The 22,981-nt window shown below is 45.7% G+C and overlaps 1 protein-coding gene across 2 annotated transcripts; it reads right to left on the reverse strand.

Moving 5' to 3' along the window:
- Positions 1-5,420: 5,420 nt before the first annotated feature.
- On the reverse strand, positions 5,421-16,647 carry slc6a17 (solute carrier family 6 member 17). 2 transcript variants are annotated; one of them, XM_003963209.3, is made up of 12 exons: positions 16,405-16,647; positions 14,156-14,580; positions 12,453-12,610; positions 11,785-11,911; positions 11,275-11,456; positions 10,422-10,532; positions 9,779-10,020; positions 9,490-9,682; positions 9,197-9,389; positions 8,951-9,110; positions 8,203-8,365; positions 5,421-8,117 (listed from the first exon to the last, which is right to left on the reverse strand). In XM_003963209.3, exons 2-12 carry the CDS (start codon positions 14,454-14,456, stop codon positions 7,755-7,757), a joined length of 2,193 nt encoding a protein of 730 aa, XP_003963258.1. In that variant the 5' UTR covers positions 14,457-14,580; positions 16,405-16,647; the 3' UTR covers positions 5,421-7,754. The 2 variants fall into 2 exon arrangements, with proteins under 2 accessions (XP_003963258.1, XP_029690120.1); XM_029834260.1 differs by lacking the exon at positions 16,405-16,647 and adding an exon at positions 16,239-16,364.
- Positions 16,648-22,981: the final 6,334 nt, after the last annotated feature.

The raw sequence follows: 22,981 nt of genomic DNA on the forward strand, positions 1-22,981 counted from the left end.
ACCATCGTCGGCGTTATCAGAACATCAGCTGCTGACGTTCCACTCGAACATTCTGTGAGCGGGACTGTCCTGAAGGGAACAGCCTGTTGACTGCAACACCCGAAAAACAGAAATAACATGAGCATCAACCCCAAAACTCCCCCAGAGCGGGGATGGAGACGTAATGATCAGTGAAGAGCAGCAGAACTATTTTGCAGCCAACTGTCCAGAAGGGAATTTCTCTCTGCTGCGGAAGCATTATGTGTTTAGCAGACCAGTCTCTAGTGGGCCACTAATGGACAGCACTCCCTGTTCGGCTGTGTGTGTGTGTGTGTGTGTGTGTGTGTGTGTGTGTGTGTTGGGAAGGGTCAGAAAGACATGAAGAGTGAGAGAAAGGAGGTAAAAAGTGGGAGCCTCCATCATTGTTGACCGACTCTATGATGCACCCGTCTCCCACTCACGCCCGTCCACCAGCTTCACTCTCAATGACACACTCAACTGTCAGGGATTAGAAATCTGGCTTTCATTCACACACCAGTTATGACAAGATGGGGCGCTATTTTGGACATTTTGACTTCGTGAGTGCGTCTGGAATGAGATGGAGATGAAGTGATGACAGGTTGAAGTTTCAGGTGCAGCAATCAGAGAAATTGAAATAAACACCTCAGAACAACTGGCATGGATGTGCTGGGGGTGAAAGTTCTGGGACACTTTGAGCCCATCCTGCTGGATTCTTATCTGGACAACACATGTTAAGTGGATCTGTGTTAGTGGGGGATGACGGCCACCGTTTAGATGTAAGAGCCTGGCCATTAAAGACAGGCGGGAAATCACACGGCCATTAATAACACCATTTCCTTCTCTGCTGACCAATATCTAAACCCGCCCACCATCTAAACCCGCCCACCATCTAAACCCGCCCACCTATTTAAAGCACCTTTAAAAAGGTGATGAAATTAAAGCCTTGAAGCTAATAAACATCTCCTGTGAGAGTAAAATTACAATAAATTTCCGACATCAGAAGCAAGTAAAGTCTTCACATCATTCTGAAATTAATGCACATGTTCCCATCAGTAGTCTAATTACCACAACTCATCCCAACAACAACAACAACAACAACAAAAAGGAGGTTGACTCATCTTTCACATCTGGACAAGAAGAAGCTAAATGGCTAATACATTAGTAATGAGAGCTCCCAAGCTAGCTTCAGGATCATTAGGACTCCATCATAATTGATCAAGTACCATCTTCAAGTGATCAGTATACAATGTAAACTTGTTAAATATTTCACATTGTGAATATACTGACTGCATGATGTTTGGGACCCCCTTATAGGGGACATGAAGATAGATTAGCTATTCTAGCGACAAATTAAAAACTAACAAACAGAAAAACATGTTTGTTCAAATTTAAAGTGAACTAGCAAGATCAGTCAGAGGTGTGAGTGTGCTTATTACTGGATGTTTAAAAACGACTTTAACACTTTCACGTTTCAAAATTATTTAGTACAAAAATGGCCTGCAACTCAACTGCGGTGTAAGTTAAGGTGAAGAAACGTGGTGTTGGAGAGAACAACTGTTAAAACGTGTGATGTGCCCTCAGTAGAACATTTTTACATCGAGATATTGTGAAGTCATCTGTGGAAGTGTTGAGCTGACAGAGAACAGGGTCGAGACCCAACTTTATTAGTGGAATTGGAGAGCTTCTCTTGGCTGCTGTTGTTGAATTTGTCTCCAATTACTTTTGGACCATTAGCTAAGTTAGCAGAGGAGCTAGGAAGGGCTAGCTGCACTCTGGCCAGATGGTGACAGCAGATTAAAGGCCAAATGACCGCTGCCAGCAGACCTCACTGCAGTCTGGTGATTCATGACTTAAATACATGGCATCAAACCCTGAAAAGAAGACGATCATTTGAATATGGCTTTATTATAACCAAACATACCGAAAAAATGCAAGTGCAATGAAAAATAGACCAAAGAGAATATGACATTAGCAGTGATAGATGTTAATTATCATGTATGCAGACATTAATCACTGAGTGACAGAAGGAAAATGATAATGGTGATGGATGGACACGGTGATTCCACCTCAGAGGGTTAAAATTCCTTTTTCTGAACGTGCTGAGAAACTCCTGCGTGGATCCATCAGCAGATGAAGGGGGATCACTGCAGTTAGTTGTTTGTCCCAACAAAAGGTGACCACTAATAAAAACAGTGAGACTTAGGCTGTACTGGGACGGCGTCAGTAACCAGCAGTAAATGACTGTATCATCGGCGTAAAGGGGAATCTGAGAGCTGCTGCATGCTGCTAATGGCTTCAGATCAAAAGATGCACCATTACAGTTTACTGCAACAAATATGTGTTTTTTTAGGTTTAGCACAGCAATTGCAAATTTGAATTTCTTTTCGTTTTCAACGGAAATAGGTGAATTTAAATAGTTTGCATCTGTGAGTCAATTCCAGAAAAAGGGCTGATGTGGATGTGGTGTGTTTGTTTTGACCATAACACCCCGTGACCTCTGCTCTTCCTCGCTCTCTTCCTGCCTCCCTTCCATCGTCTTCCTGTTTACCTGTGACCTTCCAGCCTGACTGGTACAGATAGTTTTGATGGGAAGAGGAAATACGTTGGGTTTTCCTAAATCGAACTGGACAACAACACCTATTTTTACGTCTATCTTATTTTATCACTGTAAACATCAACTTGTTGACTCTGAGATCCCCCCCCCCCCCGTCAATAACAACAATAACATCACACAGAGTTGCTCTCCATTAAGGATGGTGTTGGAACTTGTTGGCTGGTTGTCAGTCGGTGTCTGGGGCCACAGTCTCCACAGACACCTAATTGGGCTCAGGGAAGACCAGGTGCATTATGGTCCAGCAGTTCCACAACGAACGGTGAGGGATTATTTTTCCCTGCTACACTTTCATATTTCAGGTTTTACATAGAATTTTTGACAAAATTTGATTTTAACAAAAAGGGCTTTTTAACATTTTTGAGCTCTAAATTGTTTCATTTCTTCTCTTCTATTCAGGCCTGACAGCTGAGCCCTGCAGCTAATGAGGAAACCTTACCTTGCTGCTCAGCCCATAGAGGAGCGGACGCTTCCTCTTCTCTCTGATTCTCAGTGTTCAAAACCTGCTGAATGCTGGCACAACCATGTTGGATTATCAGCTTTAGATTCCATTTATTTAAAATAAAAACATCCCCTGTTTCGTTCTGTCAGTCGGCGATGTAGCAAAGACACGATCAGAGGTCATAATCAAGGATTTGGATGTTAAATTTAGAGGAAGGACCTCCATCTTTGTTTTCTCTGAGCCTTGCAGCTCTTTCGTTGAGGAAAGCCTGAAGGTGAGAAAAGCTGGTCAAACAGAAAGAGCTGTCTTGGCTGTCGGGTTAGTCGCCTGAGTGGACTCAAAGAGGACCATCTGGCCTCTGCTGGGGAGGCTGAACACAGGTGAAAGAGCCGTCTGAGAAAATGACTGATGGTTCTGCTTCTACGCAGTCCCGATCTGCCGGGAGAACGACGCGAGGAGTGTGAAAAATGTCCTCCGGAAGAGGCTTTTCCTGGAGCTGGTGGGAAAATGGGAAGCGTGCCTGTTTGGCAGCGTGTTTTTTTGAGATAAACATCTCTAAGAGGATCTGCAGGTGGTTCCCATTAATATGTCTGCATATTATCAGGTGGCCTCAGCCCATTTGTATATCTCATGTGTTACGCTGTGGTGGGAAGTGATTTGTTTACAGGATGCAGAGGAGCGAGCGTACAGGATGGCTGACAGGAAGTGTTGCATGCTGGGAGACCCATACCTCATGATTATCTGCTGAACCTGTGTGAAACAACTCGCTAGATGCTAAATTTGGCTAATTCCTTTGAGTCTCTGTAATTGGAAATAGTTCATTTCCTCCATGTTTGTTGGGTTCCGGGTTTGCAATTCTGGGAAAAACAAAGGTGGGGAACATTTGCTGGAAAGAGGAACATTTTCAGGTTCCTGCACAGAGGCCCTGATGGTCAACGATGAGGAAACACATCGTCAGCTGCACGCTGTCACACGCAGGAGCACTTCAAGAACCTTGTTCACAACACCAATGGACTTCAGTCAATAGAAAGTCAGCTGGGAGGCGCACTGATGTTTAACCTTTTAATGAGCTTTAATCAAAAAATCATGCTTGATATTTACATTACAGAAGAAAAATGACCTTCGACTAACTCGCTTATGACATTGTTTAGTGGTGGAGTATTAATGTTGGCTTTGCTTGTTCGTTTGGATGAAATCGAGACTTTGTGGCACTGACTCAGGACACGCACGGCTGCAGCCTCCCACTAGATGGCGATAACGTCTCACCGCCACTACAGGACTACTGGTATTCTCCGCCGTGTGTTTGAGTGCACGCCCCCTTGAACAGGTGAAGGGCGTGGACGCCGGGATTAGCATCATCCCAGCGCAACACTGCTCAGGAGGCTGAACTGTGAAGCACCACTATGACCAAACACACTTCCTGTCCGTGCGCCTCAGCGGCCGCGTGTTTCACCAGCTGGTGAGACTCAATAGAGTCTTATTATGTCAGGGTGGCTGAAAAGGCCGTTAAACCATTATAGATGCGAGGCAGTCCCACCCTGATCATGCACATTATGTGTCACACAATAGTTGCTGTGATAAACGACACACAGAGCTTGTTCCCTTTGAATAAAAGTGATCTTTTTAATCGTCAGTGTCGCCCCAGCAGTGATGTGTACACGCCACCATTCCGCCAAATGAAGCAAAGATTCTGCTCATTATTCCAGTCAGAACGAGAACTGCCGACACAGACGCTTCCCAGGGATGATTAGAACCTACTGGATTAGCTCAGTAGCGCACAACACTGAGAGAAGAGATCAACAAACACACACATTTAAACACCGAAAAACCTACAGGGGTATACTTTAAGTTTACACACACGCTCACACACAGCCACTCTTTAATCAACAACCTCACAGTAACACCAACAAGACAACAAAGCAACGCAACGGTACAAAGATCAAAAAAATATCTCAAAATATACAATTATTATTTACAGGTCAAATATACTGTATTCTCTTACTATAGATACTCAGTGTGATTTGATCAGAATATACAACAATATGTACATATCAACTTCATTAGTCTTGAACACTATAAATATAATAAATAGTTTTGGTCACATAAATACTATTTGCACAGTTAAATTAATTCACGGTTACTCAATTTAGTTAATTTGACCTCAGCGTTTTAAGTGAGTCCAACATAGTTTCTTGCAGTACACAATACAACACAGCGCACACACGGACGAGACAAAGAGACCCCGGAGTCTGTGGTTTTGATAAAAAACCAAACTCAAATCTTGTTATTGTGCCTGTGCCTGCAGGGCGGATGTACCAACTCCTTGGCGATCTGTGCATTTTTTTGTTGTTGCTTTTTTTTTTTAAAGGCAAGATCAGCTAATCTCCTGATTGTGCTCTATGTCCAGCTCGCCTGACATGACTTCCTCATTGTGAGGCTTCAACACGGGGCCAGAAACAAGCGGATTCTAGAATTTATGTCCCCGGTTAAACGGCAGTGCTTTTTGAATCTGGAATCTAATTTTGCGCTAATTTCCTTGTGCTTCCGTACGTGTGCTTCCCTGGAACCTTCTTCAAATCTGGCATCAAGAAGTCACAATTTGGTTCAGACTTTGAAAGAGGTCACATGACCACGCCTTCAGATGTTTCATACACCGTTCTAAAACTCAAAGTATTAACATAGATGTGTTTTAAAAACAATTTGGTGAGTTAATATGCAGCCACTGATTTGTAATTCTTTCATTTTTAAAAGCATAAACGTCTTCAACAGATGACTTGAGGTGACTTCGGAGAGGATGACACCGGATTAGTCAGTGAACTGTTACTGCAACAGACAACTCCAGGGTCTCTATCTAATTAAAGTGCTGAAGTAAACGAGACAAGACGCCGGTCCAAAATCTACACGACTGCACTACATATCCAGAAAACCTAGTGGCAAAGCATAAGGCAGGCAACAGACACACCGTTCAGGCACCAAACAATGTGACTGACTGTTCTTCACACTGCATCTGTTCAGTCTCAAGTATTGGTGTTGTGTCAAGGAGGGGCCACAGGGAGAGGGACACTTCACCGGCAGCAGAGACACCTAGTGGCCGAGCTGGCGTATTACCACTCATTCCAGACATTTAGATCACAGTACAGTTTCCACGTTGTACTCTTATATATATATAATTGTCTAACAAGTTAGCGTGTGAAACACGAATATAAAGGCATTAGTGTTCACACTGCACAAAAGGACACCAAAAGAGATTGTAGTGCTTATGAAAAGGTGTTCATGATGGTCACAGATGGCAAACAATTGTCTCCGAACACGCCCCTCACGGGGGTTTTCTATGATCATTGCTCATGGCAGTGAACCTCCTGTGCATGACAACAACAATAGAAATATATTCATCTATGTCAAAAGAATGTCTCATCTCTGTATTGCTGAACAAACAGTCAGGCAGGTGGAGCAGACAAAGCGAGGTGTTCGCTGTGCTCCTCCGCATCACGGGAGGAGCCGTATCTATGGCACGTTGCCACGGCTTCCCTCGGGTAACGAGGCTATTTTTAAAGCGGCAGGGTCACCGGGAGCTGGAGTTCGGCTGCAGACGACCGACGGGGACGAGCGCGCTGTCGCACCTGTGCGTGCGCAGACACATTTCCAACGTCCACATTTCCAGAACGAGCTGGAAGCTCGCAACAGACGAGTGGCTCTGCTTATCTCTGCCACCACGGCCCCAAAGGCATTGATTGGAATGATTGATTAAAGTGGAAAAGCTTTGTCAAGACCAGCTGCGACTGGAACAATACAGAGATGACGTGTGTCGTGCTGTTAGCCACAACCCTTGTTTGGACAAAGGCCGTTCAAAAGAAAAGTGCTGCTCCGTGTTAAGGCTCAGAGATGCTCTAATTATGCTCTATTGATCTGTGCTTCCATGTGTTGGGGAGATAAAGGTGAAAGGTTTTCCCTTTCTATGCATTATTCTGGTGTTTCGACATGATCTCTGGACATCTACAACTGTTGGACAACACATCTGTACAGTATTCTACATCAGTGGGGGAGGTGGATAGAGGGGATCCACTTTCATGAGGAGCAGGACGGATTATTGCTGATGAATGACAAGTGTATTTAACCTAAAGTTGCAGATGTGCTTTCAACAGCAGAATCACTCATTACACATGTGGACGTATCTGCTGTTTTCTGGACGATGTTTGCTGTCATGTTTGTTGCAGAGCGGACACGACTCAGGGGGTTCGGTGTCTCTCTCCATCCTGCAGCCACGTCCTCTGAAAATGAACCAGAATCGGATCATCTGCTTGGTCTGGGAACATCCAGCTATCTCAATAATAACTATCTTCAGACTAGATTACAGGAACTACAACGGATTTTCTTGGCCTTGACCAGAACTTGTCACAAATCTGAGTCCAAACTGCATTCCTGCCTTTTCTATCTGTCTAGTTCTGCCCTACAAATCTTTGAAGATGGGACTCTCGCTCCTGTAATCCCATTATTACAGATGGGATTGACAGGGAGTTAGCAGCAGGGGTCCAAGGGGGGAAACCAGGAAGAATCTCTGCAGAGAGAGCAGAAAGGTAGGGAAAGAGGGACTCAGCTCCGGGGAATGAATTTGATAAAGTCGGCCACGGGTGGATTTTCTCCCTCTTGACATTCGCAGTTTCTCCCTCTCTCCATCAGCCCTGTGGTTTATGTGTGAGTTTATCATAGCTCAGACTCGGGTGAGCCAATATTCTGGTAGCCCGTCTTGGTGCTGGTGCCGTAATTGGTGTTGGTCATTTCCTGGGTGCCACCGGGGCCCAAATAGGCCCGGTGGGCAGGCATCGGGGACGGGGTCTCACTGGGGTTCTTGCCCAGGATGAAGCGCTGCTCATCCTGCTCTTCCAGGTTGGAGATGTCCTTCATCATGCCTTTGCGGTAGGAAACGGACAACTTGTTGGAGCCGTCCGAGATGAGGTTAAAGTGGCGGGCGATGTAGACGAGGGGTAACGGCAGCATGGCCACCACGATGAGGCTGTAGGCCATGGCCAAAGCCCAGGGAGAGTAGCTCTGAAAACGCTCTGCCCCCTGGAAGAGTTCAGAGGGAACAGGTGAATAACCAGAAGTTCTATTCCTCCCTTAAACATGCACAAGTGTGGAAAAATGGGCTGACCTCTGACTCCACCCAGGCGTTGTACCCCGCAGGGCTGATGGCCATCTCGATAATGGTCGCGGCGATGAGCGCTACCAGGATAGTGGGCGACACGTACCTCCACATGTAGTAATAGAAGGCGTACGGCCTGAAACCAAGCATGTCTTCCAGGTCCTGCATGAACCTGGGAGGAAGAGAAAGAAGGAATAGAGCACGAAGCTCCAAAAACGATTATCACAACAGTACCTCTCACTCCTACAAAGAAGGGATGAAAAGTCTAAATTCAAAACCTAATATCCGTCTCTCTCCGACACAGTGAATCGTTGCACTGCTGCACTCGCAGAAGGCTCAGACTGTACAGGCATGCTTCAGATTTGTGACTGTATTTGTTTTAGCCACAGGCTGAGTGAGGCTGCTGTACAACTACAGTGCATAACCTCACAAGCACGCAGAAGCAACACTTAAATAACGACAATGAGACGCAAACGCATGCTGTTTACCCTCTCAGGGTGGCTAATCAGCTGTTTTGCATCCAGGAACAATGCTAACTTGAGCAAATGAGCAATAAACATCAAGCAGAGCCGAGGCTGACGGCAGCATTATCAGGCCTGCGGCTCTCTACTCGAACATTTGAAATTCTATGCCGGTAAATGTGGTCATTATCTTCAAGAGCAACATGCGTCTGCAGCAGATTTCATGGTTAGTCCTCGGGAGTTTATTTTTTTCCATTTTAGGTTTGATGTCACAGGATGTCTTGGAACAAGGTTACCTCTTTGTGCCGTAGATCCAGGCTACAGAGATGTTCTCCAGAATCACGACCACAATGAGAGGCAAACCAGCCGAGTAGTCGTCAAACATGGCAACAAAGTAGTTTCCTGAACGTTGCACGAACAGCAGCCCCAGAAAAAAGGCGATGACGCAGCAAACCACTGAGAAACAAATGGAACATTTCCAGCAAAAACACTCTCCCTGATTTTTAAGAGACATATTAAATCTAAAAAAAATTACAGCTCACCGCACAGGAGCTCTTTCCGAATCTTGAAAGCGTCCAGGATGGGCGTGGTGATGCCTGTCATGGTGCCGATCATGCTCCCCAGACCCAAGTTGATCAGCATGAAGAAGAACATGACAGACCAGAAAGGACTGGCGGGAAAATGAGTCATGGCCTCGGTGAAGGCGATGAATGCCAGACCAGTGCCCTGAACGGCCTGAGGGGGGAGGCAAAGCAGAGGCAAGAGACACTCCCATAACCCGCTTACAGGCAAGCTGATGATTAAGTCATTCTCAATGGTGTCTGAGTCCTCAGACCTTGTTGAGCTCATCCTCCAGCAGACATGCGTCCAGGCCCAGCTGAGCGAAGCTGTCCTCCTTCACTGTCTTGATGACGCCGTACATCTCTGCGTAGTCCTGGGACGAGAGGTGGGAGAAGTTGATGTGAGAGGGGATGAGTTCTTTGCTCAGCACGTCTGATTTCAGGAAGCCCAGGATCTTCTCCGCATTCCTGTGAAGGGAAAAAAAGAACAAAAAAAAAAATCAAAGAATCAGAATGTGGTGGCGATGCCAAGGGGAATGGAGCCGCACGGGCGGAAACACTCACTCGACGACGCATTTTTCATTCATGATGTTCGCCTTGAACCCCAGGACGGCAAACACAACCAACGTGGCCAGTATGGAGGTGACAAAGTTGATGACAGACACCAGCGCAGCGTCGAAATGGCAGTTGTTGTCACGCTTGTTGTAGCTGGAGAAAGCAATGACGCCACCAAAGCCCAATCCCAGAGCGAAGAAAACCTGCGTGGCTGCCTCCCGCCACACCTGCGGCTCCAACATCTTTTCGAGCTGGACAGAAGAAATGTCCTTCTAATAAGACTGCTTTATGGATCATTTTATTTATATAAAATGCTGTATAAGAAAATTTACCCTGGTTGTCCTATAAGAGGCAAAAGCATTTACTAAATACAGATTTCTGCTCTTCGGTTAATAACTAGCATAAGTTAGCAAAAGTTGTAACAATTTACACATTGCTGTTGCTTTATGCTCTACTGTTTTGCTCAAATCAGCCCTGACTGTTGGTGAAAAGCCTGGCTCGACCGTGTGCTGCAGTCTGTAATGACAGCATTTGGCCACTGGAGGGAAACGTTAACTAAAAAACGTTGTTGGGTGCGTGGAAACAGCATACAATTGTAACTAACAACTTCGCCTTATTATTATTTTTTTTATTGTGTTTTTTTCTCTCTCACCTTTGGGGTGAACATGTGAGCAATGCCATCGACCGCTCCCCTCAGCATTAAGCCCCGCACCAGGAAGCAGAAGAGCACCACATAGGGGAAAAGGGAGCTGAAGTACATCACCTGAGTGAGAAGAGAACCCATTACCTGACACAGTGTTGCTATGGACACGGTCTATGGAGGCTTCTCATTCACACACTCGCCTCTCTCACAAACACGTGTGCTCCATGAATGAATCCCCCGAACTGCTTTGTGTTTAATTGGCACCGAATGTGCAAATCTGTGAAATCTCACCAAATGTGAGGAGAACTTGTCGAGGTTTAGAGAGATGAGTCAAAAATCTTCCTTACAATTTTTCACGGGCACCATTTCAGCGTCTTTGATAACTGGATTACTAAAATTAGAGTGGAAAAAAAGAATCCTGGCATTCTCCGTTGGAAAGTGTGGGCTGGATGCTGCGCTGTGCTCACTCTCTGGATGAAGATTACAGGATGTTGCTCCAGTTGGTGCCAACAGAACATTTCCTGCATTAAACCAATCTCTGTTTACCCCTATATATATATATATATATATATATATATATATATATATATATATATATATAAGCCAGCTAAATATATATATATATATTTTCCCCCCTACCTTACTGGTTCTTTCTTACATTAAGTGCAGGATTATCTACCGCCAATAATGTTTAGTGATCCTCATAATAAAAGGCTTCAGAGTGTTAAGCGCTTAACCAATGTAAAGATTAAAAAAATAGGAATTAAAATTTGAAGCTCAAAAAGCTTTGTTTATCATGATTTATTGTGTGTCCTGTATGTTTGCCAGCTGCCCCTGCAGTGGAGCCGAGGAGACCCCGTACCTTCCCAGAGGACTGGATGCCCTTGATGACAGCCATGCAGACCAAGATCCAGGCTACCAGCAGGGACAGGGTCATCTTCCAGTTCAGCCCGCCGGTGTCATCGATGGAGCTGGTGATGTTGAGAGTCTGCCGGTACCAGAAGTAGGTGGTGGCTGAGCTCTTCTCACATTCCGGCACCACGACTGTGACGGAGATGGTGTAAAAGAAAACAGAAAGCAAATATGGTCAGTCACTGCTGCCACTTTAAAGCCAGCTAAATGAAATATAAAAAAAATACCCAATAACGGGACTAGATCCTGCATCAAACAGGGATCTCAAAAGGGTTTATTTAAGGCTAAATGGATCTCGTCTACAGACACGGCCTGCTGCAGAGCCACAGCAGGACCAGCTTAATTGATGTGCAGCCACGTTCTGTAGCTTTAAGCACCGCCCGGCTGATCCCTGCACAGCCTGTGTATGTCTGCCTCTGCTGAATGTCGAACTGTCTGCGCTTTTCATCTCTGCACTCACTGGCTTGACTTCCATTTCTCTGAAGGGGGCACTCCGCCCAAGGCAGTGGATACTGGAAGGACTGGAAGAAATAGAAGATGCTCCAGCCGATGATGACATTATAGTAGAGGCCGACAAATCCGCAAACCTGGGAGAAAGTCAGAGAAAATTGATTACTCACATGTAGGAACAGCACAGAGAGCAGGTGGAGTTGCTGCGCAGCCGCGTCTACGGCCGAGCTGTCTATGAATTATTGAGATGTTTGCTCTCAGCAGGCTGGGGCCCTTCTATAAGAAGGTATTTATAGCTGCTAAATCTCCTGTCGCCACATTTGGGCAGCCACACGCTTCACCGGAGCGGTCCGGCCTCTCCCTCGCCTCTCTTGGTGGCAGATTAATGAGACGAAGCGAAGGGCAGACAAACAGAAAGGCCAGCGCAGTCGATGGATGACTGAATGAGTGGCTGCCTGGATTCGGCTGATGACACTGATGGGGTGAGGGCGGCACCGGTCACGGCTCATCTTATCGGAACCGATTACAGCGGCGTTTGTGATGCTTCTGTCAACACCTGGGGACCACTAAATGTGATTCACACAACTTTGGTTATGCCTCTTTGCCTTTACTGGACAGAGAGGGATCAGCACATCCGACATGAAGGATATTTTGCAACCGGCCTAGCTGGCGTCTCACCATCAGGCTGGAGACCCCGATGCCGCCGAGCTGCGGGTACACGTAGTTCCACACCCCGATGCTGCCACGTCGGATCCTCTGACCCACTGCCAGCTCCAGGAAGAACAGGGGGATGCCGATGAGGATGAGGAGGATGAAGTAGGGCACCAGGTACGCGCCTGAAAGGGAGCAGGAGCAGAGGAAGAGCGATCGTATCAGTGCAAAACAACAGACAAGACAATTGACGCGTGTCTCCATAGCAACCCATTGGTCATCTGCCTTCGCTTTTCGCACTTTTTTATAAACAAGGGGACAACAAAAAGAGAGCAGCAACCATTAGGGTGTCAACAAGTCTCTTCCAGCCCTGCTTACGTCAAGACACGATGGGGCGCCATGGCGACAGCGCCATCATAGCCAGAGGGGCTGGGCTGATAGCAGTGATCAATCGGAGGGATTGGTCATTTTCCAGGCACAGAACAAGTTGCCGTGACGTCCGACTGGATCAAAAACATAGATCACTGTCGGCGAGTGCTTATTAGAGCTCACAGACAGTCACATTAGACTCTGATCTCTCCTGTGAGCTCAGAATAGAAGGATCACTCATCAAACAAAGAAAGCTTTTAACAGATAGACTTTTTCTTGCTTTCAACCCCAAAGCTTTCGTATTCTGGCCCGCATCAGTGAGGCCGAGGTTTGAGTCATGACAAAATAAAAGCAGAGCGCCCACAACATGGGTCGGTCTGACTGTTGGTCAGTTCTGACTATAAATCATGTGACTGTTTCTGAGTAAATTCATCAAGTATTTCTGCCAGCGGGTCAGCTAAAAATACTGTCTCTTTACCTTTTAACTCTACAACCCTCACACAGCTTTACTTACTGGCTCTCCTTGACCTCCATAAACCTATTGGAGAGCTCATTGGCCTCTTGTTTGTTTTTGTGATTTTTTTGGTCATATAAAGAGTATTTCAAGAGGCCTGTTACACTGAGTTCTCTATTGTCACTCTTCCCTTTGGTGCCATTTCATCTTAACATCAAATTGCGGGAATAGCACATTTTTGAGAATGTGCTTCTTTGATTCTTCAACTTCTCTTCTGGTTTATCTCTGGTTGTGTGGAGGGCAGTGTTGTCAGGCAGTGGCCTTTCAGCAGGTAAATACTGTCTCCTCTTCAATATCTGATGGGAGTGTCCACAGATAATTAACTCTCATCCCACATCGGCTCATAAAATGAGAGTGAGTTTGTGAAAAAAAATTCAATGACGTGGACAAGTGAAACAGTGCAGGGACCACAAATGGTGGTTAAAAGGTAATAATTCACTGTGCTAATGGGATTCAGCCCCTACAGGGTAGATGAAGAGACCTGAGGTCTTATGGCCAACCAAAAGTAATTCAAATGCACGGAACTCGTCATAAGGTAAATGGCTGCCAAACTAGACAAACTAGCATAAAAATGTTCAAAAAATGTTCAAACTCCAGCCGTCATTTCTTATGCATCAACTGTCGCATCACTACCTGCTCAGACAGCTGATTCAATAATTAATAACCAGTCAATGAAGTCAAAGTGATGATGCGGAGAAATGTTGGAAAAGTCTTCTGAGTTAGCAAGTAATTACTTCCTGTTACGTGTGCTTGCTCGGGGGTCAGGTTCTGGGTCTCTGGGTCTGAGAGACACTACCCGACACAGATGCTACCGGAACTAAACTAAACAGAACTGAGGCACACCTACCACCACCGTTCTTCTGGCACAGGTAAGGGAACCTCCAGACGTTACCCAGGCCCACCGAGAAGCCCACCTGGGCCAGGATGTACTCCAGCTTGTTGTTCCAAGCGGGCCGGCCATCCTCAGCATCAGGGTCAGGAGAGGGTAGTAGAGCCTTTACGGGAGCGGTGGAACCAGGGCTCAGACCCATACTCATCTGGCTGCTCTTATAGTCCATGGGATGCTCCAGAGACAGCAGGTCGGCCACAGACTCCGTGACCGCTTCGTTGCTGTGTTCATGCTGGGTCACCTTGGTGTTCTTTGGCATGGCTGCAGTTTATGGAACTGCCTTCGTGCTGACAGAGGCGGAGGTCAGGAGGAGAGTCTGGGTCCGGCGAAGAGAAGGAGATCAGGAGGAAGCAGGGGAAGAAGCCTGGGGCTGCTTCTGTTGTCTGTGAGGAGAAGAGGAAGAATGTTCAGGCCAGCTCACGTTAAGTCCGACAATTTTCCAAAACAATTATAACATCGGTTGAGAATGGGTCAGGATTATTCATATTTGTATTATAAAATGTACCCTGAAAATGTTCATAATTGGTGATTAAACATCTAGTCAGCGGGACAATTTATTATTTTATTTAACAAGTCGTTCTCTCCAGATCTTTGTCCTATGACGGGTTTCTTCTGCTAATTCAGTTCAAAATCTGTTTTTCATTTTTCATATTTGTGCTCAGAAGTAAAACTAGTGAAACTGCAGCTAAACCAAAGCAACTCAGAGCCTCGAGTGAGGTATTTTGGTAATTCACTTTGTTAAAAAAAAAAAGATTCAGTTACAAGTCATCACACAGCAGGGCCCATTATTCCGAGTCATGTGAGCAGCATGTTGCAAATATTTGTGCTTGAATAGGAGGAAGCATCTAAGCTCCGCTTTGACGAGCTATTATTTGTTTTAGCTCACACAGATTTAGTCTAGAAGGTCCAGCAGGGCTCAAAAGTATTTAGCAGTCAGAATAAAAGGCAATCCACATTTTTAAAAATGCTCTTGCTAAATTGCAGACCATTCGGAGGCGTGTGTGACCCGAAATACAACAATGGTTCCAGTCTGACAACAGACGTATGTGACTGAAGTCAGAACCTTTATTCACGCGGACTTTAAGCCCACTCAGAAGCCGCAGCAGCAGCACGCACATCACATTCCTGAACAGTGGCTGTAAGCCCCTGCAGTCACGACACACAGCAGCTCCGAGGGCTCTCAACGAATCCCAGAGCTGCTCTGACCTTTCCCACAGCGGCCCGAATCATGAATCTGCAGTCTCTAATGAGACGTGAGACAACGATGCCCATGTTTGCAAACATACATGCAAAGATCAGCATTCTGCGTTGGTCTATAATTAGCAACCAACTAGTCCGTACGCTGCTGACGGTCCGGACGAAGCTGCCTCCCACGACCTTCTGGTCTGTTTCATTGACACCCGGTGAAAAGTTTTGGGTTTTGTTGCAGTATTTTTCTGGCATTTACAGTGCGTTCTGTCACAGATGGCAGGACATCGCGCTTGGTTAGAGATTAGAATTCAAATCCCCCTCTCCTCTGCTTCTCTGATCAGCATCACCCTCACTTGGTCTGGTTGCTAAGCAATGGCTCTTCCTGTAAAAACTGAAGTGCCGTCGCTGCCCGTTAAGTGGTCGTATCCTCTCATCAAGCGACCAGACATTACAGTCCCAGACAGTACGCCACACCAGATCCCAGAGGGTGGCGATGCAGATACGATATCCTGCAGAGTGTCGATCAGGCAGCCATCACAGATAGAGAAGAAAATGGTGTCAGTGTGAGTTGGAAGGTTTGGACAGTTGGTGCCGATCGCTCCCCCCTTCAGGGATTTGAGCCTGGCAACAGCAGCTGTCAGAGGTGCAGAGCAGCACCTGTACGACTGTGTCCGGGTATCTTCCTAACAGCCCACAGGATGAGGACTAACCTTTGATGCCTTGTGAAGGTCAAATGAAACACCTTCGCAGAAATACAAACAGTCCTGATTTAAATTATCCTTTTTAACTCGGAAAAGGCTACTCTAAAAAAACAGAATCGAGCCTTCAGGCTGCCCTTGGCGACGCTCACCGTCAGCACTGCGGCGATACCAGGCAGTCAGGTGCTCAGGTGTAAAACTGACGTTCGCCTGATTCCGCTCGAGAGCAAAAGCGATCAAATCCGTCACAGAAAAAAGTATCGAATTAAAAGCAAACGCTAGAAGCCGCTTAAAGCTGCTCCGGGGCGTCGGTCTTACCTTGTGTAACGCGCAGAGGGGGCCGGATCGAGGCGACGTCGCGGATCTAAAGCGATCTTCATTCAGGGACCGTCTCCGTGTGCAGCATCTCTGCGCGTAAGGGCGCGCGGTGCGTAAAGTCTGACGCAGGAAGCTCAACCTCCAAAATCTTTCCGACTACAGCTGCAGAAAACTCTTTTATTATTATTTTCCCTTATTTCACTTCCCTTCACTGCAGCGCTGCCTGGCACACCTCCCTCCACGTGGTGACGGTGATGATGTTGGCGGGGGGAGACATCTGATCCAGGGATTCGGGAATTACTATGGTAAGTCACGACCACGTCTGACGCAGGTTTGACTCACCGTTCGTGCGCACGTCACTATATTTTTTAAACGAAGAAAGAAAGGAGACCGCAGTGTCCATGGGACGTCACAGGTAGCCCGCAATGTTCAAAGATTTTGTTTGCAATTCTCTCTATATCTAAAATACTTTCCTAATTCTAGTATTGCTGATATTACTATGCTAACCATTGCAACAGCAACGCGGTTTTGAGCCATACAAGCAGCATTTCTAAGAAGTTCTCTCCTGTTTCTGCAGTTCCCAGGAGTCCTAGAAGGATGACACCACAAATATGGTGGAACCAATCCAGACAGTTGGGATTAGCTCTGGGACACTTATCAGCCTGATGCATCAGCAACATGGATTCTTCTCACTTGTGGGAAATTATATCTGCTTCATAGCTGTCTGCCTAAATGACAGCTGATGGATGGATGGATGGATGGATGGATGGATGGATGGATGGATAGATAGATAGATAGATAGATAGATAGATAGATAGATAGATAGATAGATAGATAGATAGATAGATAGATAGATAGCAGTTATATATGCATTTTAATCCTCAATCAGTTTGGACCAACCAGTGTTCCAAGTTTGCTCATGAAATGTGTATTCTAGTCCTCAATGTGCCTGTACAAGAACACACACACACACACACACACACACACACACACACACACACACACACACACACACACACACACACACACATTCACTGCATGCACTGGCAACATGTATGCATGGTATGCTCCCTGTCTCCTTCAATTCACTCATGTGACTCACTTTCCAAGGGCTGACTACTGGGATCAGTTTCCATGGCAACCTCCGATCATATGACGGTTATTCGCCCTCATTTTGCTTTCTTTTCTCCATTTTTTTACTCCTTCCTTTCTTCTTCCAGGCTCCCTGTGTTGCTGTGAGTGAGCCAGTGAACCTCCCACGAATACGTCCTATCTGAAGCGTTTGAGCTTCCGGCTGGTAGTTTATCACACCTTTAAATCATGCAGCGGAGGACGCGATGCACTCTGCCTCCCGGTGAAACCCCGTTGCAGCGTCACTCACCTTAATCTTTCATGAATAAACACAAGCCCGGTTTCTCTCATTGATGCAGCGGACTCAGTGGATGGAGGGCAAAATATCTCATTTTTCACTTAAACAAGAGCAAAGGTGAAGCAGCATCTTTACAGCTCCAACCTGAAGAATTTTGACCTTGAGCTGACTTTATTTTTATTCTCCTCACACCAGCGCTGCTCAGTGATTTGAATTATGCTCTTACAGGTTTGTCTGCACAGATGAACGGAGACACTTTTCATAATTCTATTTCTGAAATTGTTTGAGAAATAAGTTACCAATCAATCCTGAAGGTAATCCTCATGTACATTACCTCTGCTGATGGTACTCAATGATCAGTAAAAGGAATAGACTGAATTATATGTGAATAATGTCGTGAATTCCCCTGAACATTGACTGCAGCACCAGCCCAGATCAGCACACCTCAGAGTCAGGTTGCCAGGTCACAAATTTAACGCTCCAATGAACAACTGTTTCTGAGCAACTGAGACGCATCTTGTGGGACGACTCTCTCCCTCCGCTCTCCCCATCGCTTTAATATTAATGGTGCCATCCCGGCTCTGTTGACACAGACACGCGTGGTTCCCGGCTGCATCGTTTCAAATAAAGGAGGGATGAATGAGCCAACCATCTTAAAGGAATGTTGCTGATACAACAAGGCCCCACGGTGATATCTTATTAGGGATTCCTCAGCTGTTGCTCATCTTTGCTGCTAATGTGACAACATGACTTTTGATAAAGGAACATCTCTCATAACTGAGAAAAGATAAACAGAGGAGTATAAATGCCTGTGATGAATGTGCGGCAGTAAATTCGAAGGCCCCTGGACCAGTTTAAGCTCTTGACACATGCCGACAGTGATTTGTTTTCTTTTAACATTATGATCAGACAACAGACGGCATTTAAGCTGTGATTAAGTATGTTTAGGTGCTGTTAGAGTATAATGCAAAACAACATTATTACACAATAAGATTAGACAATGATGCAGCTTTGGCGAACAAATTTTAACTCCAAAAAAATCTAATACGCACTCTCAATGCTAAAACTGTTAAGTTATCATCCATATGAAGATCTGGTGATGTTGCGCAGGTACACACAAAAGCTCTGACTGAAGAGGGAACGACTGGATGTTTCATGCTTGAAATGTGACATTTTTTGGTTTTAACTCACAATCAAGATGATGTGGTTGATTGTTTGGTCAGGCAGTTTGTAAAGGCCGCTTCATAAACTGAGACATTTAGATTTCACTGGTCCTTCCTGTCCAGCCCCCCCAGCATAAACAGATGGCTGTTAGGAACCCTGATGCGTATGAAACCCAAACGCAGCAGAGGCTCACTTTATTGTAAAGCTGCCATGAAACTCTGGGTATTTTTGAAGCTCACATCCTGATCAGTTGTTTTTACTTAACATGCACAGTTAAAGCGCCCCCGACCCACGAGGAGCTTCTGCAGACACATCACTGCTGCCTTACAGTTATTAACGCACAGTGACTGGAGCTGGGGGAGGGGGGGTAAAGACACAGGGCATGTACCGTCTTTAATGTAAACCACTGAGGACAAGGAGTTTGCACCCTGGCTGCGGCGCTGCTGTCAGCTGCGTTCTCCTCATACATCTGCCTCCCTTGGCGATGATCAGAATATGTTCACCACTGAGGATGCACTTTTTATTACCTTTGCCTCTACAAATTTGTCAGATAATGTTAATATATTCAGAATCGAGGTGACAGTGCTGGAGGTTTATGCTGACATTAAAACAAGCTCTATCCATGAGAAGTAAGGCTTATTTACACATGGATGAGCAGTGTGGTGAGCAGTGGACCTTTCTAGGTTTAAGGCCACACCACAGCGTGGTTCATGTCCTCCTGCCCCTGTCACACTAAGCAGCAAATGATTTTTTTTCAATTTTAAAATGAAAAATATTTATATTAATTTTTTGCAATCTGTTAAAGGGAATTTGTTGTCCAGCCTCACTGTCCTACATCGGTTTAAAAAATATGTTACTACCATGATTTTTAAATGTTTTCCTTCTAGAATTGCTATGTTTTGCTGGTAATTGGGCAGAGTCTTCAGAGTCATCTCTCATGCAGATCAGTTCAGCTGAAAATGCTATGGTGGGATTACAGTTTACCCACAGTAGCCGTATTGCGCCCTCTACCGGCGGTATGTGTCATAGCCTTTGAATTTAAAACGCGTAAAAGCTGAGATCGATCTGAAGAAAAGCTTTTGTGTGCAACAACAGCAGAGGGAGCAGTTTGGAGGAGACTTCTAAAATTGATCTCAAAAAGATTTCCTCTGTAATGTGGTCGCAGGGTCAATAATAATTGTCAGACATTGATTAGCCATTTTCTGCTGCTTTGCACGATCAGACTGGTGGCTCAGAGCAATTAGCCTGCTAATTCTTTCTCCTTCCATCCATCTGTTGAGGCAGGCTGCTGAGACCTCTTCTGTACAGAGAGGGGTGGCTGCCATCTGGGCTCTGTGCAGGGAGTTTAACCTAGAAGCATTACATTACAAGCATTATCATTACATTTTAGAACATACAATGAGAGAGGGAGGGGGTTTTTGGTGTCTGTAGCCATACTCTGTACACTTATAATTCATTTCTAAATCACGATTATTTTTTTTAAATTCCATTTTGCAAGAATGTTCTACTCTTAAAAACAGATAAGTGTGCATGCCTGTGCATAATGTGCCAGCACATCGTGCAATGGAGTAGCAAGTGGTATCTACAGTAAACATCGAGGGTTTTAAGCGTCCTGTCCTACCAGCCGCCTTCTCTACCTCTTCATCAGTAACAAGGCTGCTGGCCATGGTGATGAATTGTGCTACTTCTCTTCTTCTCTCTCCTGGAGACAAACGACCTCATATCTGCCGTCTTTGTGTGGCCATCGATTGCCGCCGTTTCCACACCTCCCCTGCTCGCAGGCATGTCCACCTCACATCCTTTTTTCAGTATTGATTTTGTGATGAGGTTTATGTCTCTGTTCTGATGCTCTCCCAAGGTTGCAGCAGTTGCAGGTTTGCTGTAAGGAACGACTCATTAACATCCATTTCACAAGCCGTTGCCCTGACAGGGGGGTTTAATTGATTTAACAAGAGGGACGTTGTTGCTGTAGAGTTCGGGGTCGGTTTACGCTAATCCACAGCAGCCATGAAAGTTGGCCATAGCCGACCATTAAAACCCATAAACAACAGTGAAGAAATGTCTGGTGCTTAAATGTAACCAGTTGCTGTGGTTTGATGTACAGTTCTGACCCCTGCAAAAGCTGCCTCGGCCCCTCCACCATTAGTGGGAATGATTATCACCATATATTTCAAGCTGTAGTCGCCCGCTGAAGTTTTAAGGCACTCCAAGGTTGAGCTTGTGACAGTACAGAGAAGAGAAATGACTTTTTTAAGAGGGAGACGGTGACTGGCCACAAATCACAGGCGCCACAAAAGCTTGAGGCTGAAATCAAAGCTGAGCTTCATTCATTGACGGATCATGTTTGACAGGTCATTTGAATGAATTAAGGTGATACACCTTCGGAAAATTACTCTCAATTAAACACCATTATGATACAGCTACAACAGTCGGCCACTGTCTAACAAAGAAGAAAAGAAGAAAAATGAAAGGTTAAAGTTTAGTACAAAAATGAGATTGTCTTCTGGGTTTTCACCACTAGAGGGCATCAATCACGGATGGCTGTACCTTCTTCATGTAAGTTCCCTCTGTAGCAAAACAAGACACAAAATAACAACATTCTCTTAAGCATAGAGGCAGAAAACATGTTAATGAGAGGCTGGTTTCTGCATCCGCACACAAATCTGAGCAGAAGTTCGTCTGACATTGCTCTCCCATGCTGAACTATCTTTGAGGAAATACAACGTGAATGCCTAAAACGTATCCCATCTAAACACAGCAAAACGTTAAACACCTGCCGGCTCTTCTGCCTCGCTTTAATCCTAAACTTCTGGTTTAAAAACATGAGGACACACACAGACTTCAATCATCTCTGTTGCCTGTCTGATACACAAAGGTCACCGATCTGTGGTCTTTTTTCCCAGGGTCAAAGGTAAAGTCATGACCTGCTGAGGCCAACATGCCCTTATTAATGAAACAATAAATACCAGTCTTTTCTCGGTGACCCCTGAGCTCGTCCATAGAGACTGAAACCAAAAATGTGACTGCAGCACGCTAGCGTGCACAACCCCGTGGACACATTTAAGCAATGTCCTGACGGTTGAAATGGGAGTCCTGATGACAATGTAAGCTCAATTGTCTTCACTAAGGACTTATTTACTCTTTGCCCACCATATGTGAAGCTCCTGACTGTTTGAAATCTAAGAACAATCCCGGTGGGGGGGCCGTGTGGCTGTGGACACCTAATACCCAGCATGCTCCAGGGCCGGTGAGAAGAAAAAAGAGCACAACTGGATTAGATACCAAAATAAGGTCAGTGTTTGTTTTAATTATTCTGGTGACACAGGGAGCTCTTGAAAGCACTGAGGGCCTGGAGAGAGAGAAAATGAGAGAAATTGGAAAGGATGGAGTAGAAAGGAGCGAGCGAGGAGGAGAGGAAAAGGGGGGGAAAGAAAGGGAGAGAGGGCAGCCGGGGTGAGCAGACCCCAGGGTGTTGCTGAATCATGAGAGCAGAGGCTTCAGGGGGAAGCTGTCTGGGAGGTGGCTGGCCTCTCAGAGTTCAGTGTCAGGTCTCCGAACTGAGCGGACAGTGGTCACTTCCACTATCACAACACCAGGCATCCACGTCCCAAAGCTGCTGCTTACAAACCCTGCCACAAAGGGACTCTCTGCGGAAAAAGAGCAGCCATGAAATCCCCAAATTATTTGTGGAGGACTGTTTGGATTTTATAAAAAAACAAAAAAAATCAAAACACCGTCCTGTTGCGATTGTGCTAACAAACATTTTTGCAAGTGTTTGGGGGGGAAAACCCTCCTGAAATCTGAGGCTGGGAATGTCAACACTTCTGTCGTAGTCCGGGATGGCTGATCTGATTACCCAGGGTCTTTGTAATCCGAGGCAGGAGAGATAAAGCAACGTTCTCAAGCAGCGTTTCTCTTCAGCGCAGGTCACTGTAAGCCTGCATTCCTGATGCAGAGCGGGTGAAGAGTGGCTCTGAGCATCTCCACACATCTGACCAAATGATGAACGTCTGGGAGAAAACTGTACAAAATATCCACGTTAAA

Source organism: Takifugu rubripes, chromosome 3, assembly GCF_901000725.2.
Source record: "Takifugu rubripes chromosome 3, fTakRub1.2, whole genome shotgun sequence".
NCBI lineage: Eukaryota > Metazoa > Chordata > Actinopteri > Tetraodontiformes > Tetraodontidae > Takifugu > Takifugu rubripes.

Excerpts from the sequence above, each read along its gene's own strand:
- slc6a17 (XM_003963209.3), bottom strand. The coding sequence starts at position 14,456 with ATGCCAAAGAACACCAAGGTGACCCAGCATGAACACAGCAACGAAGCG. Across the intron at positions 10,021-10,421 it reads CTCACATGTTCACCCCAAAG|CTCGAAAAGATGTTGGAGCC; the intron begins GTGAGAGAGAAA and ends TCTTCTGTCCAG. Across the intron at positions 8,118-8,202 it reads ACGCCTGGGTGGAGTCAGAG|GGGGCAGAGCGTTTTCAGAG; the intron begins GTCAGCCCATTT and ends GAACTCTTCCAG.